Genomic DNA, 17,640 nt, shown 5'->3' on the forward strand with positions numbered 1-17,640 from the left:
CACGTCACCTGGCCACGTCACATACCACAAGTTGTGGGTTGTCCACTTGCCACGTCACCTGGCTATGTCACCTGCCACAAGTTGTGGATTGTCCACTGGCCACGTCACCTGCCACAAGTTGTGGATTGTCCACAATGCAATGCAAGCAATTACATTTTTTATGTTTTTTTATGGTTTTTCATCATTTGCCATCATTTTTGAGATTTCTAATGTAAAAAAATAGGTCACCTTTAAAAACGCCTATAAACGAAATCGCGGCAAAACGCCGGTACCGCGATTTGCCGCCATTTGCCGCGATTTGCGTCTAAAACGCAAAAGCTGAAAGCTTCTGAACCCAAAATTTTGGGTTTGGAAAAACGGCCCTAAACCCAACTGCTTTGAAACGCCAAAAAATGTGATTGTGTGCATGGACACATAGGATAACATTAAATGTGTTCAGGGGCAGTTGAAAAAAATGCCCAAATGCCTCTGAACTCGAGTTTAGCAGCGTCTCGTGTGCATGGGGCCTAAATGTTTTTGCCAAATATTTAAAAACAATCACTTGTACTCATAAATAGAGTTGAGCGGACACCTGGATGTTCGGGTTCGGACCCGAACTTTAAAAAAAAAGTTTGGGTTCGGGAACCCGAACCCCATTGAAGTCAATGGGACACGGACTTTTAGTAAAAAAAAAAAAAAAAATGCGCGAAGGTCCCCCCAAATTCAATAACCAGACCCTTTAGGTCTGGTATGGACCCCGTCCCCCTCTGACGCACACTCTGCTACGTCACTGGGACAGCCCTTGCGTCAGAGCGGGACAGGGTCACGTGACGCGTGGCCCGCCTCCCCTATAAAAGAAACGTCAAAGCATCGGCGCGTCATTCGCTAAGCTGTGCTCTGAATGGATGGATGTTCTCATCGCTGGAGAGATCACCCGACGCTGGATAGAGACAACGATGGAGCAGCGAGCAGCACTGATCGTCTATTTTCACCCCTGGATTTTTATTTGGTTTAATTAATAAAGTAATTTGTTCTACGGTGTGTGTGTGTTTTTTTTCTGAAAACTGCTATTTACACTTCCTTCGTGAAATGGTAGGGGTACAGTGTACCCCATTACCATTTCACACAGGGGGGGGCAGGATATGGGGGTCCCCTTTGTTAAAGGGGTCTTCCAGATTCTGATAAGCCCCCTGCCCGCATACCCCCCCAACCACCGGGCAAGGGTTGTGGGGATGAGACCCTTGTCCCCATCAACATGGGGACAAGGTGCTTTGGGGAGCACCCCAAAGCACCCTCCCAATGTTGAGGGCATGTGGCCTGGTGTGGTTCAGGAGAGGGGGGGGGGGCCGCACTCTGTTCCCCCCTTTTTTCTGTGGCCGGCCAGGTCAACGTGCTCGGATAAGGGGTCTGGTGTGGATTTTTGGGGGAACTCCACGCCATTTTTTTTTTTTAAATTTGGGGTGGAGTTCCCCTTAAAATCCACACCAGACCTGAGAGGTCTGGTTATGGATATTTAGGGGGAACCCTACGTCATTTTTTTTTTTTTTAATTGACGGCGGGGTTCCCCTTAATATCCATACCAGACCTAAAGGGTCTGGTTATTGAATTTGGGGGGACCTCCGCGCATTTTTTTTTTTTCCGAACTCTGAACCCGGACCCAAACTTTCAGCAATTATTCAGGTTCAGTAAAAAGTCCGTACCGAACCCGAACTTTACAGTTCAGGTTCGCTCAAAAGACTAACAGAGATGTAGGACACTTACCCATATATGATGATTGACCCTGGCGCGGCAGAGTGGACATGTTCTGCTCCATCCATCCATCTGGTGATGCCTTCATCGTGGAATTGGTGAGAACAAGGAAGTCTAGAGCTTTTGTCTTCCTCTTCTATTTCCAGTAAACAGACACTGCATTCAGGCAGATCATCGCTCTCCTGGTTACAAGGTGGAGTCTGGACACTCTCCGGTTCTGCCTGGTTCTGGTCAGACGTAGAGTCGTTTCTGTCAGGGTTCTCATCTCTGCTGGAACTCTGGAGCAGTTGTTCTTCAGGCTCCCAGGCCCATATTAAAGTTCTGGATTCTCTGATATGAGGTATGGGAGAATCTTGGCCTGCAAAAATAATAAAGTTTAGTAAATTGGAGATACTTTCCTCCTGTGTAATTCTAAAGACGCGTTCCAAATGTTATTTCTTAACCACTTACCGACCTCCTCATGTAAATATACGTCAGCAGAATGGCACGGCCAGGCACATGCACGTACCTATACGTCCTCTGCTTGACGCGGGTGGGGGGTCCGATCGGGACCCCCCCCCGGTACATGCGGCGGTCGGCAAGCCTCGGGGAGCGATCCGGGACGACGGCGCGGCTATTCGTTTATAGCCGCTCTGTCGCGATCGCTCCCCGGAGCTGTAGAACGGGGAGAGCCGTGTGTAAACATGGCTTCCCCGTGCTTCACTGTGGCGGCTGCATCGATCGAGTGATCCCTTTTATTAGGGAGACTCGATCGATGATGTCAGTCCTACAGCCACACCCCCCTACAGTTGTAAACACACACACACTGAACCCTAACTCCTACAGCGCCCCCTGTGTTTAACTCCCAAACTGCAACTGTCATTTTCACAATAAAGAATGCAATTTTTAAATGCATTTTTTGCTGTGAAAATGACAATTGTCCCAAAAATGTGTCAAAATTGTCCGAAGTGTCCGCCATAATGTCGCAGTCACGAAAAAAATCGATGATCGCCGCCATTAGTAGTAAAAAAAATAAAAATGCAATAAAACTATCCCCTATTTTGTAAACGCTATAAATTGTGCGCAAACCAACCGATAAACGATTATTGCGTTTTTTTTTTTTTTTTTTACCAAAAATAGGTAGAAGAATACATATCGGCCTAAACTGAGGAAAAAAACATTTTTTATGTGTTTTTGGGGGATATTTCTTATAGCAAAAAGTAAAAAATATTGAATTTTTTTCAAAATTGTCGCTCTATTTTTGTTTATAGCGCAAAAACTAAAAACCACAGAGGTGATCAAATACCACCAAAAGAAAGCTCTATTTGTGGGGAAAAAAGGACGCCAATTTTGTTTGGGAGCCACGTCGCACGACCGCGCAATTGTCTGTTAAAGCGACGCAGTCCCGAACTGTAAAAACCCCTTGGGTCTTTAGGCAGCATATTGGTCCAGGGCTTAAGTGGTTAAAGGAGTTGTAAAGTAAATCATTTTTTCACCTTAATGCAATCTATGACAACAAGTCTAATTTTTCTTATTTACAGTTTAGAAGTCTGAAAATTCCTGTGCGTACCCGGCTGGTTGACCTGTTGAAGCATCTCCAGAAAAAAGGGGAACGAGAATGTCAGGAGTTCTACAGGGCTGTGCAGAACAATGCAGACAAGGTTTATGCCTCGTTGCCAAGTAGAAGCAGCCTGAGTAAGTTTCAGAGGATTACTTTGTGTATAAGCTGAACTATGTTAAGTTGTTCTGCGTCTTTGTAAATAAGAAGAGAAGGAAGAGTAAAAGAAGGGTAAACTAAAGCTGAGTTTACATGCTTATGTGGACTTTTGTTCAGCTAGTAGGTCAAATGAAAAATAAACTAACTGAATGAAAGTTTTCCAACAGTCCTGTTCTACAGAAGTCAATAGTAACAACTTTTGTCATACAAGGAGGACCACACACAGATCTCAATTCAACCAGTGTTTGCTGAACTATTCAAATTTTGACCTTAGTGTACCCACCTTAAAGTCTCATGGTTTTTTACCTTCATGCATCCCCCCCCCCAATATTTACTTGAGCCTCATTTGAATCCAGCGATGTGCATGAAAGCAGCGGCTCACCTGGGTCGCTTCCTCCTTAGTAGCTGAGACTGTGTATCAGCCAGTGATCCAATGAGGAGAGAGCAGAGCAGCGAGTCAGGAGAGAGCCTGCTCAGGTTCCCCCATAGCAAGCTGTTTGCTATGCAGGAGGCAGGGGCCAGGAGCACTGGTGGTGGTGGGGGGGGGGAGGGACAGAGAAGAGGCAGATCAGGGCTGCTCTGTGCAAACCCATTGCACAGAGCAGGTAAGTATAACATGTTTGTTATTTAAAGAAAAAAGTCTGCCTTTAATATCACTTTAAGCTGCAGGTTTGTGTATATGTGTTTAAAACTAAAAACCTGTCCTGAAAATAGCTTCCCCTTATGTGTAGTACTGATACTCTTGCATCCTTCTCTTGCTTTAACTCACTGTTATCACTCATGCCCACAGCCCCAATTTCTAAGACACTCAGATTTTATTTGCTTTTGTAGGAATTTGAGTATTTCATTAGACTTTGCCTGACTTTACCGACCCGCTTCCCTGCTGCTACCACTGACATTTAGACATGCTATGCCTCATCCTGCTAGAACACTACATTGAACAGAGCTATCGCTGCCCTCCTCCTACTGAACAGAGCTATCGCTGCCCTCCTCCTACTGAACAGAGCTATCGCTGCCCTCCTCCTACTGAACAGAGCTATCGCTGCCCTCCTCCTACTGAACAGAGCTATCGCTGCCCTCCTCCTACTGAACAGAGCTATCGCTGCCCTCCTCCTACTGAACAGAGCTATCGCTGCCCTCCTCCTACTGAACAGAGCTATCGCTGCCCTCCTCCTACTGAACAGAGCTATCGCTGCCTTCCTCCTACTGAACAGAGCTATCGCTGCCCTCCTCCTACTGAACAGAGCTATCGCTGCCCTCCTCCTACTGAACAGAGCTATCGCTGCCCTCCTCCTACTGAACAGAGCTATCGCTGCCTTCCTCCTACTGAACAGAGCTATCGCTGCCATCCTCCTTCCTGTAGCACATTGATTGTATCATTGTTCAAGGATGCTCCTCTCAGGCACAGCTCAAGTCAATGTTCCTGGTCACTATCCCTTCGGTGGGGCTATAGTACTGCGTTTTAGCCATAAAAAATGTACTGCTTGTAGCATGTCAGGAAGTTTAATGGATGCATAAAGTTTCTGATGGCTCTGCTTTCATAATTCCTTTTACATTTTACAGATGCCTCCGATCTTGTAGAAATCTCTCCAGACCAGGAGAAAATTCTCCTCAATGACAGAGGTTAGTAATTGGGGAAAACAAAATACATTTTATGGTGGTATGAATGTGCGTGTGTAACACTCAGATAGTAGCTTTACAACCAGGGCCGACCTTAGGTGTTCAGGTGCCCTGTGCGAGCTAATCCTGATCGCGACAATGAAGTCAGGATCCGCCCACATGCCTGGACCGGCAGCCGACTGCCCCCCCCCCCTCTCAAAAGCCCAGAACTACAGTGAGCAGGGGGGGAGGAGAATAAAGTGGTGACCGACAGTCACCAGCTCTCTGCTCGGGGTGCTCTGTTTCTGTTTAATCGATGGGTTCTCAGTGTTAGAGCAAGCGGGGGACATCTAGGTATGATTTAAAAAAACAAAACACACATTTCTTTTTAAAGTGGAGGTTCACCCGAAAACTTAATTTTTAACATTAGATTGAGGCTCATTTTGTGAAGGGGAATCGGGTAGTTTTTTTAAAATCAAAGCAGTACTTACCGTTTTAGAGAGCGATCTTCTCCGCCGCTTCCGGGTATGGGCTGCGGGACTGGGCGTTCCTATTTGATTGACAGGCTTCCGACGGTCACATACATCGCGTCACGATTTTCCGAAAGTAGCCGAGCGTCGGTGCGCAGGCGCCGTATAGAGCCGCACCGATGTTCGGCTTCTTTCGGCTACTCGTGACGCGATGTATGCGACCGTCGGAAGCCTGTCGGAAGCCTGTCAATCAAATAGGAACGCCCAGTCCCGAAGACCATACCCAGAAGCGGCGGAGAAGATCGCTCTCTAAAACGGTAAGTACGGCTTCGATTTAAAAAAAAAAACCCGATTCCCCTTGACAAAATGAGCCTCAATCTAATGTTAATGTTTTTTTTTCGGGTGAACTCCCGCTTTAAGAAAAACTTCCAACAAATAGAAAACAATATAAGCAAATGTGCCCACACATTCTATTTAGGGGTAAACCTGCTTTTATTAAACTTTTGACTGATTATTGATTTAAAAAGATTGTAACCCTTAAAAAAGATTCTGTTCATTTATAGCAGATTAAACAGCATAGTGCTAGTGCTGTCTAATCTGTCCATGCTGTAAAAAAAAAAATGGTTTATCCTGCCTGTTCCTGTGTCCTCTATGTATATTGACCATGGTAATCAGGTTTGCTGATCCATGATACCGTGGTCAGTTTACATGTCTCCATCATCCCACTGCTCTCCTCTCTCTCTCCCCCTCCCTCCCTGCCTGTCAGCTCTTGTGTGTGAGCGATCTCTTCCCTGCCCCTCCACTCTCCTCCTTACTATTAGTAACTGGCAGTAAAGTCAGTGAAGGATTACTGCTAGCCCCTCTGTTCTATCAAGCTATACTACACATTGTAAATGTTTGTATAAAATTATGCCGGTAAATGCCTTATTTCAGATCTTCCTGTTCGGTCACGTGACCTCCGTCCGCTCTCCTCCCCCTATCTAAGAACTACAGCAGGAGGGGCTGAGCAGGCAGCACAGTGGTCACATGACCTCCTGGCTGACATCCTGGCTCCCGCTGTAGCCCTCAGGCCCCGTACACACGACCGAGTTTCTCGGCAGAATTCAGCCAGAAACTCGGTTCAGAGCTGAATTCTGCCGAGAAACCCGGCCGTGTGTACACTTTCGGCCGAGGAAGCCGACGAGGACCTCGGCGAGGAAATAGAGAACATGTTCTCTATTTCCTCGTTGTTCAATGGCAAATTTAGGCTCGCCGAGATCCTCGGCGGCTTCACAAGGAACTCGACGGGCAAAACGATGTGTTTTGCCCGTCGAGTTCCTCGGACGTGTGTACGGGGCCTTAGATCGGAGGAGGAGAGCGGCTGGAGGTCACATGACCAAACAATCAATCTAAAATAAGATATTTTGCGTCATCATTTTATACAAACATTTACATTATGTAGTATAGCTTGGTAGAACAGAGGGGTAGCAGTAATCCTTCTCTGACTTTACAACCACTTAAAAAGTGCTTGTAAATGATCACCTTGTATAGCAACCCAAAAAAAAACACATAAGTGTTCTCCTGCTTGTGTGTTCAGTTTTTAATAAGAAAGCAAGGAGACTAGCAGGAACACCAAGGATTTCACATAAAGGAAGCAATACAAAGAGGATAGGAGACTTTCCCAGACAAGTACATAGTACAACAGACACATATCAGGAATATGAAGTGTTGGGGTAACAAACGCTTTACATACAATAAAATTAATAATACCCAATAAATCTAAGACCATTTGCACTATTTCCAAATTGGAGGCCGATTGCTGATACTCCATCTAGACAGGTGCGCAGCCTTCTCTTTAGAGTTTATCATTCTCCTTTAGCACTTGTTAAAAGCGATTTGGATATCGCCAGAGCAAGAGGTGAAGGTAAATCATCCAATGAGGACAAGAAATCTAGTGAATTTACATTACTTTAGTGATTTATTTACGGTTTGTTATCCAGGGCAGGAAGTAAATGGAAATCTCCCCGGCTGCACATAGGCCACAAAAATAGCCTAATGGGGGGTCTTATCCATAGCAAAAAAGTGTTAGCTATACATACACCAAGTGGTTAATTTTAATGTATAGTTTGAATATTCAATCATTTATGGGGTTTCCTCCGGGTACTCCAGTTTCCCCCCACGCTCCAAAAATATGCTGGTAGGCTAATTGGCTCCTGTATTATTGGGCCCTATTATGTGTATGCAGTGCTGATCCTGACCTCCCTGGGGCCCTAAGCAAAATAACATGTCACATTAAAGTTGAGAAGCGGGGGGAAGGGGTGTTCTGCTGTCGGAAATGACATCTTACATTAAAGTGAGAAGCGGGGGATGCTGACTTCTTACCTCTTCTCCCATGCAGCCAACGAGTTGAAAAGCAGGGTGAGGGGCCCTGAAAATGGCTTCTCACCAGGCAGGGCCTCTAGTAATTTGGGGGGCCCTCCGCAGCTTTGCGGGCCCTAAGCGGCTTGCATAGTGAGCCTATAGGGCGGATCGGCCCTGTGTGTATGTATAAATGTGACTTAGGGACCTTAGATTGTTAGCTCCTTGAGGGCAAGATGTGATGTGAATGTACAATATATCTGTAAAGCACTGTGTAAACTGAGGGCACTGTGGACGTACCTGTAATAAAAGCATGTTATGTGCTTCCATCAATAGGGCCTGTCTTCTTCCTGGCATGCTTCAGTGTTGCTGCAGGATTGGCCTTTTTAATGTATTACAATGACTCAGGTAGGTGACCATTGCTGGCAATTTATAAATGTATTTTCTGTCTGTACATCTGTCTTATTCACTGAAAATTATCAATTATACAGAAGGAAGAAGGAGCTGCTAAGTTCTTAAAATAAAATTGTGTATCAATTCTTGTTGGATTCCTTTCTTGCTTTAGGCCCCTTTCACACTGATCGTGTCCACCTGCCAGTATTTTAGGTGGACCTGATTGGATGGTCCATTTATTCCAGTGGAATGACAGGTGTAAATGGACTTGTGTCCTACCTCCAATCTGATTGGCCCACAAAAAAAAAAAAAAAACGGAAGGTAATCTGTACCCTTCATCTAGGTCAGAGGTGTCAAACTCCATTTCATTGTGGGCCGCATCAGCATTATGGTTGCCCTCCAAGGGCTGGATGTATCTTTAAGACTATGTCTACTTAGGAGGACGTAGCGTACAAAGTGTAAAGTTCACAAGTGCACTACATACAGACTGCAGAGTTCAGGAGTGCCCCCCCCCCCCCCAAAAAAAAAGCTCCCTTATATCTGCCTGTCTCTAGTACCTCCCAGCAGTGTAAGTGGCTCTTCACCTCTCTCACTTGCAGGAAGATCATTGGTCTGCACTACTGTGCCCCACCATGAGTATGTGCAGGGAAGGTAGGAATCTACGAGAGCTGGAGGTGGCTACCAGGTTCCAGCTGAAAAAAAGCCCTGGGTGCAAGGGCCACATGAAATGGGCTGAAGGGCCGTATTCGGCCCGTGGGCCTTGTGTTTGACACCTGTGATCTAGGTGGATCAGATCAGAGTGCAGTCGGGTGTAAACGGACAGCAGGCCCATTTACACCCAGCCATCCATAGAGCAAAGCGGGCTCTTACCATGTCCAGTGCACTCTGCATGAACAGATACAGACCTGTTATTCACCCGCTCTGCTCTGTTCAGCAGGCAGATAGATCCCTTGCTGATCAAATCATATTGTGTCCCGTGTGAAGGAGGGGGCCTTACAGATTTGTAGGTAGATTCAGTAAGAGTTAGGCCGGCTTATCAGTAGATAAGCCGACCTAACTCAGAACCTACGCCGACTTATGTTTTAAGCGTATGCTCAAACAGAGACACGCTTAAACATATCTAAGATAAGACGACTTGCGCCGTCCTATCTTAGGTTGCAATTTTTCGGATGGCCGCTAGGTGGCGCTTCCATTGCGGTCGGCGTAGAATATGTTAATGAGTTGATACACCGATTCACGAACGTACGCCCGGCCGCCGCAGTAGATTTACGCCGTTTCCGTAAGGCATTAGCAGGCCTAAAGTTATTCCATCTATTAGGTGGAATAACAATGTTAAAGTATGGCCGCTGTTCCCGCCGCGAGATTCAAATTTTTTACGTCGTTTGCGTAAGTCGTCCGCGAATCGGGATTTACGTTGTTTACGTCCACGTCGAAATCAATAGGCCCGTGCGGCGTACTTAGCCGCAATGCGCACTGGGAAATGTAGGCGCCCGGCGCATGCGCAGTAATAAAAAACGTCAAAAACGTGAGGTCAAGCCTCATTACCATAAAACACACCCCCTCCAACACATTGGAATTAGGCGCCCTTACGCCCGCCGCATTTACGCTACGCCGCCCAAAGTTAGGAGGCAAGTACTTTGAGAATACAGTACTTGCCTCTCTTACTTAAGGCGGCATAGTGTAAACACGCTAGGCTACGCCGCCTTAGATTTGCGTGCCCCTACCTGAATCTACCTAATAGTACCTGCCACCCTGTCCCTTTGGCGGCAGCTCAGAGAAGCAGGAAAGCTTGTGGTTTTGTGAATTTTTTTTTTCCCATAACATGTCTGCTAATATCTATGGAAAGCAAAGCTGTAAAATACAGCTTTGGTACAATATATGCAATTTTTATATGTTCACAGATATGCTCAATGCACATCTAAGACGGGCTATAGGAACTATTATACTTTACAATCTATTGGACACCTCCAGGCAGCAGTGGATAAATGGGTAGTCACACAGGGTGTTTAACATTCACACTTTAGTTTAAACCAGGGGTGGGGAACCTGCGGCCCGCGGGCCGCTTGCGGCCCGCGAAATCATTCCATGCGGCCCTCCATGCGATCAGAAAAAAAAGCGCCGCCGATTGTCACTATGGAGCGGAGTAAATGTATTGCTAAACACACTGACAATGAATGAATGATCATGGCGATCATTCATTCATTGATCGTGTGTTTAGCAATACATTTACTCTGCTCCTGCGGCCCGCCCCTGTTAGCCGGCTCCAGCCAATAGCATTTACTCCGCCCGCCCCTGTTAGCCGGCGCCAGCCTCCAGCCATTGCACTGCAGCTGATGAGCTGCTCTCCTAGGCTTACAGCCCCGCCCGTCGGCGGCGGCGTGACGTCACTCACGGCGGGCGGGGATTACATTCATGGCTGGCTGGGATGGCACTAGCCAGCGCCACCGACGAGGAACCATTTCCAGCAACAAGTAAGGCAGCCATAAATATGCTGACAGCATTAATGAAATACGGTGTATTTTTTTAATATGCAGCATAGCGGCGGGGGGAGGGGGGTAAATGTCCTGCACAGTGCACAGGACATTAATACATAAGTTACCATGACCAGTGCAGGACATTTACCCCCCCCCCCACATGATGCATATTAAAAAGATCATATTCATCATATTTACATTTAATAATTTTCAAATTGCATCAATGATTCAATTTGAAAATTATTAAATGTAAATATGATGAATATAATCTTTTTAATATGCATCATGTGGGGGGGGGGGGGGGTAAATGTCCTGCACTGGTCATGGTAACTTATGTATTAATGTCCTGTGCACTGTGGAGGACATTTACCCCCCTCCCCCCGCCGCTATGCTGCATATTAAAAAAATCACAGACCGTCATCAAAGTTAATAATCTTCAGACTGCATCATTCTGTATGCAGTCTGAAGATTATTAACTGTGATGACTGTCTGTGATTTTTTTAATATTCAGCATGGCGGTGGGGGGAGGGGGTAAATGTCCTACCTACACAGTTGCACTGGTCATAGTGACTCATGTATTAATGTCCTGCACTGTGAGTTACCATGACCAGTGCAGGACATTTACCCCCTCCCCCCATGCTGCATATTAAAAAAAAAAATCACAATGTCATTAGGGGAAAGTTCTTATCTTTATTCAGCAGTTCTGAGTCTCGACAATCTAATCTCCCCACGTCCTCTTCTATACAGATACCCTGGCTGAGTAATGTAATTGTCGAGAACCTCTGCACAAGGATTACTCCGCCTGAGCCCGAAAACCATCAAATAGTCCCTGCAGAGTAATCCTTGTGCTGCTGATCCCGGCAATTACATTACTCAGTGTATCTGTATAGAAGAGGACATTGGGGCTCAGATTAAATTGGCCGAACTGCTGTATAAGGATAAGAACAGTCCCCTATCAACTTTAACTACTAGTGTTCCTCCACCAGCTAAGCCACAGTACAGTTTGAATCATGTGTCCGGGTAGAAGGCGGAAGGAGACCCGGACACATGATTCAAACCCCGTACTGTCCGGGTCAATCCCGTACAGGTGGCAACCCTAGGTAAATGTCCTGCACTGGTCAATGGTCATGGTAACTCATGTATTAATGTCCTGCACAGTGCAGGGTGCTGTGTAATGTAAAGGGGGGCAGTGATGCAGGGTGCTGTGTAATATAAAGGGGTCCAGTGATGCAGGGTGCTGTGTAATGTAAAGGGGTCCAGTGATGCAGGGTGCTGTGTAATGTAAAGGGTCCAGAGGTACAGGGTGCTGTGTAATGTAAAGGGGTCCAGTGATGCAGGGTGCTGTGTAATATAAAGGGGTCCAGTGATGCAGGGTGCTGTGTAATGTAAAGGGGTCCAGTGATGCATGGTGCTGTGTAATGTAAAGGGTCCAGTGATGCAGGGTGCTGTGTAATGTAAAGGGGTCCAGAGGTGCAAGGTGCTGTGTAATGTAAAGGGGTCCAGTGATGCAGGGTGCTGTGTAATGTAAAGGGGTCCAATGATGCAGGGTGCTGTGTAATGTAAAGGGGTCCAGAGGTGCAAGGTGCTGTGTAATGTAAAGGGGTCCAGTGATGCAGGGTGCTGTGTAATGTAAAGGGGTCCAGAGGTGCAAGGTGCTGTGTAATGTAAAGGGGTCCAGTGATGCAGGGGGGACACACGTTTAATCCCCGCTATAACAGGCTAATTTTTAAGTTGATCATTTTGTACGGCCCCCGAATGATGTTACAAAAATCCAAATGGCCCTTGGCAGAAAAAAGGTTCCCCACCCCTGGTTTAAACCATGGCTGTGGTGGTCTTATGCAGTCAATTTAGACATTGTATATTGCAAATTTCATATGGCCTCACAAAGCAAAATAAACCCAAAACTGAATATCGGGTACCCCCAAGCGCCACATCTTTAGCATGCCTGCCTTCAACTCTAATTGAGTGTGGTAGGCTCCGGAAAAACACAAGCCTCCGAATAGGGACAATTGTGCACACTCCTTCCCACAATGCATTGCTCAGTGCGTGACTAACATACTGCTCGGCCAGGACATTGTCACATGTGGGTGAGATAATGGTTTGTTTTTGAGCCATTATCAACTTTCTGAAAAATCGGTAATTGAATATTATATTCAGAGGGGTTAGGCAGCAGAACAGAATGGCATACTATAGGTAGAATGGGGTAGAATGGGGCACCAGAAAGTGTTTGCTATGCCGGTCCAGGGCAACCGTGCATTGAGTGATCTCATAACAGGTGTCGTTTTTGGATGGTGTGTAGACTGTACTTTACTTTTTTTTTTTTGTTTGTTATAGCCCTGGGTTCAGCCATACATAATAACTAAATATAAACTCGTTTTGTCATGTCGGGTCAGGTTTGAAGACACTATAGCAGTAGAGAGACTCCCACTGACCAGCAGAATAGGTATACAAGCTTGTCACCCTGGTGGATGGCGTGTGCTAACCCTAGGTGCAAAGTCTAAGTACTAACCGGTATTCACTTAGGGTTCCTGATGGTGGAGATAGGTTTAGCTGTGTGTTAGTGCCGGGTCGCGGTCCTCTGGTTCGCCCCACCAGGAGGTGAGCAAGCCAGAGTCCAGTAGCAGATATAGAAGGTAGGGATCAAACAGAAGCATAGTCAGTAAGCAAGTCAAAGGTCGGTAACATGTGGTTGCAGGTAAGTATCAAGCAGAATGGTAGTCGAGGAACAAGCCAAGCCAAGGGTAGTCGAGGAACAAGTAGCAAAAATACGGATGTGAGGAGCAAGATATTGGCTGGAGAGAGCACAAAAATCTGGCAAACAGTGCAACGACATTTTCTTAAATAGGAGGTTTGAGAGGCGCAAAGAGTTTAAGGTTTATAAGAAACAAGGTACAAGACAAGATTATCAGAGGGATTGTCCATGGAGCTGCCCTGCATCCCAGGTGGCTCGGCAAGAAAAGACACCACAGAGGTTGCAGGTTCAGACCAGGGTCCTGATACAATTATCCATTTTGTATGTTCAGCCATTCCAAATTTGTTTGCTGCTATCAGTGTAATACAGGTGTCTCCAAAATTTCTAAACAAAGGGCTAGTTTACTGTCCTTCAGGCCTTAGAGGGTCTGGACTGTGGCCATAGGGAGTGGACAATGTTCCGGCCTAATTGGTAGTAGACAATGCCTGAGGCTTGGTGTTCAGTGGATGTAAAAAAATGACACAGCACCTGTGGTCAATAGGAAGAGGAATAGTGTTCCGTCTTTGGTATTGGTAAGAGTAACAGTGCCCCATTGTTGATTTATAAAGAGACCTCTCAGTAAAAAAGATAACATGAAATTAAAGTATTCCAAAGTGCCCCATTGTTGGTTTTGGTGGGTGAAATAGTGCTCTGCTGTTGGTGTCTTTGGAAGGAATGGTGCCTGATTGTTGATGCCAGTGGAAGGAATGGTGCCTGATTGTTGATGCCAGTGGAAGAAATGGTGCCTGGTTGTTGATGCCAGTGGAAGGAATGGTGCCTGGTTGTTGATGCCAGTGGAAGGAGTAGTGCCTGGTTGTTGATGCCAGTGGAAGGAATGGCGCCTGGTTGTTGATGCCAGTGGAAGGAATGGCGCCTGGTTGGTGATGCCAGTGGAAGGAATGGTGCCTGATTGTTGATGCCAGTGGAAGGAATGGCGCCTGGTTGTTGATGCCAGTGGAAGGAATGGCGCCTGGTTGTTGATGCCAGTGAAGGAATGGCGCCTGGTTGTTGATGCCAGTGGAAGGAATGGCACCTGGTTGTTGATGCCAGTGGAAGGAATGGCGCCTGGTTGTTGATGCCAGTGGAAGGAGTAGTGCCTGGTTGTTGATGCCAGTGGAAGGAATGGCGCCTGGTTGTTGATGCCAGTGGAAGGAATGGCGCCTGGTTGTTGATGCCAGTGGAAGGAATGGCGCCTGGTTGTTGATGCCAGTGGAAGGAATGGCGCCTGGTTGTTGATGCCAGTGGAAGGAATGGCGCCTGGTTGTTGATGCCAGTGAAGGAATGGCGCCTGGTTGTTGATGCCAGTGGAAGGAATGGCACATGGTTGTTGATGCCAGTGAAAGGAATGGCGCCTGGTTGTTGATGCCAGTGGAAGGAATGGCGCCTGGTTGTTGATGCCAGTGGAAGGCATGGCGCCTGGTTGTTGATGCCAGTGGAAGGAATGGCGACTGGTTGTTGATGCCAGTGGAAGGAATGGCGCCTGATTGTTGATGCCAGTGGAAGGAATGGTGCCTGATTGTTGATGCCAGTGGAAGGAATGGTACCTTGTGTTAGTGGGAGGAAAAGTGCCTCATATCAGTGGAAAGAGTAGTGCCCCAAGGGCCAGATAAAGGCAAACAAATGCCCGCAGTTTTCAGATCATTGGTGTAATCTATAGAAATTGTGGATACTGTGGTGAAGGTTGAAAGGGGTAAAAAAAAAAAAAAATCAGCACACTGCTAAAGGTATGTATTGCACTGTTTTTTTAAAGAAAACGTGTCATGAAAGAATTAGGATATCACTTGTTGATGAAGTTTCTAGGTCGTCAAGCTAACCCTGCGTCCTCTAGAGCAGAGGTCTCAAACTGGTGGCCCCCCAGCTGTTGCAAAACTACAATTCCCATGAGGCTTTGCAAGGCTGACGTTTACAAGTATGACTCCCAAAAGCCGAGGCATGATGTGACTTGTAGTTCCGCAACAGCTGGAGGGCCGCCAGTTTGAGACCCCTGCCCTAGAGTGTCAGCCTTTCTTTTTCTTTCATGACAGGTCTCCTATAAAACAGAAGGCATTCAGATACCATCATATTCGTAGTAATGCAAAAAAGAAAAAAGGTTTTGTTGGTTGGGTCTAAACATTTGGTAGATACACAGTGGTACTGAACAGTCGTTGTCTTACCTATCAATAAGGCTTTAATTGAAACTATATTTCTTTACAGCGGTCAACCACATTCAGTCTTTTTTTTTCCGCAGTCTTAACATTCTTATTTTATTGTCTATTGGGGAATACAATAATTGTGAAATCTGACATTAATAATGGTATTCTTCGACATAAACTATAACCTCTTTTCCTTTCTTTTAAAATATTCCTTTTTTAAATCAATTTATTAGGTTATTATCTATTTTTTTCTTTTCCACTTTTACATTTCCCCGTAGTCAGCAGAGCTCTGTTTTATTTCTAGCCATGTTTTATTCAATGTTCTTTGTCTCACAACAATGATCTATGCTCTACCTCTTCTCTCCATTACCATGATGAGGGGCACCACCGGTGCACAGCCTTTGGCTTCTGGAGGCCAATCCGTAAGATAACTTCCAAAGATGAATGGCCGACAACTCGGCAATGTTCATTTTCGGAAGTTCTTTGCCTAATTTATTCATTTATTTTCTCTATGGGCTAGCCCAAGTATTGTTGCAGAACATGATTGTGAACATAATTGTTTGCATTTAGGATCTTTGTTAATAAGTGGACTTGTTTATGTTTTATTTCAGAGATAAAGTCTACTGGTACTGCCAGAAGGGTTTTTGGATATTCTGCCCTTGGGTTCGGACGGCACGTCAGAAATATCTTAATATCGTACCTGGAGGATGCAGCAATCAGCTACTAAAAGCAGGGATGTCTGTGTTACATACTTGAAATGCACTACGTATTATACCAAAAATAAGGCCTTATTTAAGTGAATGAAGCTACAGTATGTGCAGTACTCCATAGCAATCACTTTGCGTCTATCCTTCAGTGGATTGATTGGTTGCTATGAATGACGGTGCATCAATGTTCTGTGCACTGATTTTAGGTGCTAAGATCGTTACATGTCCAGGGTGTTTAAATTAAACATTAGGCCTTGTGCCCTTCCAAGGCAAGGGTGTTCATGTGTGCTAAGAGTATATATTCTGTGTGTTCTGCCTTGCAAGCTATAAAGTTAAATTTAGTCACTTTAAAGCGGGGGTTCACCCGCACACAACACTTTTTCCCCTTAGATGGATGCTCGTTTTGTCTAGGGGAATCGGCTAGTTGTTTTAAAATATGATCCGTACTTACCGTTTACGAGATGCATCTTCTCCGCCGCTTCCGGGTATGGGCTGCGGGACTGGGCATTTCTATTTTGATTGACAGTCTTCCGAGCGGCTTCCGACGGTCGCATCCATCGCGTCACGATTTTCCGAAAGAAGCCGAACGTCGGTGCGCAGGCGCAGTATAGAGCCGCACCGACGTTCGGCTTCATTCGGCTACTAGTGACGCGATGGATGCGACCGTCGGAAGCCTCTCGGAAGACTGTCAATCAAGAAGGAACGCCCGCTCCCGAAGACCCATACCCGGAAGCGACGGAGAAGATGCATCTCGAAAACGGTAAGTACGGCTCATATTTTAAAACAACTAGCCGATTCCCCTAGACAAAATGAGCATCCATCTAAGGGGAAAAGAAAAAAAAATACCTAATTGGGTGAACTCCCGCTTTAACAACCCCAAAAAAAAGGAACCAAAGAAAAAATAAATTCTGCTGACTGGTACAAAGTGCAGGCACCTAGGTGTCCATGCACATACACGCTGTAGTTTTCAGTGCACTTGAACACTGGAATTGGAATTTCTGATGGGTCAGATTCTGACACTTCAGCCTCATACACACGACCGATTTTCCCAGCAGGAAAACTGTCAGGAGAGCTTTTGGCCAGGAAAACTGGATGTGTGTACTGTATGCTTCCTCGCAGTTTTCCCGTCAGGAAAACAGCCGGGAATCCCGTCGGGAAAATAGAGAACCTGCTCTCTATTTTCTCGTCGAGATTCTCTGCGTTTTTTTTCCGGTCAGATCTACTTCTTTCCTATGGGAAACACTGCGAGGCAGTGCCGATTGGACATACACACGGCTGGGATTCCCGGCCAAAGCTCCATGGCAGTTTTCCTGTCGGGTTCTCGGCTTTCCCCTCAGTTTTCTCTGCAGACTTTTTACCGCCAAGAAAACTGC

The 17,640-nt window shown here is 46.0% G+C and overlaps 1 protein-coding gene across 2 annotated transcripts in view; it reads left to right on the forward strand.

The window, feature by feature from the left end:
- CARD19 (caspase recruitment domain family member 19) overlaps positions 1-16,564 on the forward strand; it is a 56,046-nt gene extending 39,482 nt beyond the window's left edge. For both annotated transcript variants that reach the window (XM_040359288.1, XM_040359290.1), the window contains exons 3-6: positions 3,249-3,402; positions 4,988-5,047; positions 8,167-8,238; positions 16,172-16,564. In XM_040359288.1, the coding sequence (XP_040215222.1) occupies positions 3,249-3,402; positions 4,988-5,047; positions 8,167-8,238; positions 16,172-16,287 (402 nt within the window). In that variant the 3' untranslated portion in view covers positions 16,288-16,564. The remainder of the gene's footprint in view (positions 1-3,248; positions 3,403-4,987; positions 5,048-8,166; positions 8,239-16,171) is intronic.
- The last annotated feature ends 1,076 nt before the right edge of the window (positions 16,565-17,640 follow it).

The sequence above is a fragment of the Rana temporaria genome, chromosome 7 (genome assembly GCF_905171775.1).
Source record: "Rana temporaria chromosome 7, aRanTem1.1, whole genome shotgun sequence".
NCBI lineage: Eukaryota > Metazoa > Chordata > Amphibia > Anura > Ranidae > Rana > Rana temporaria.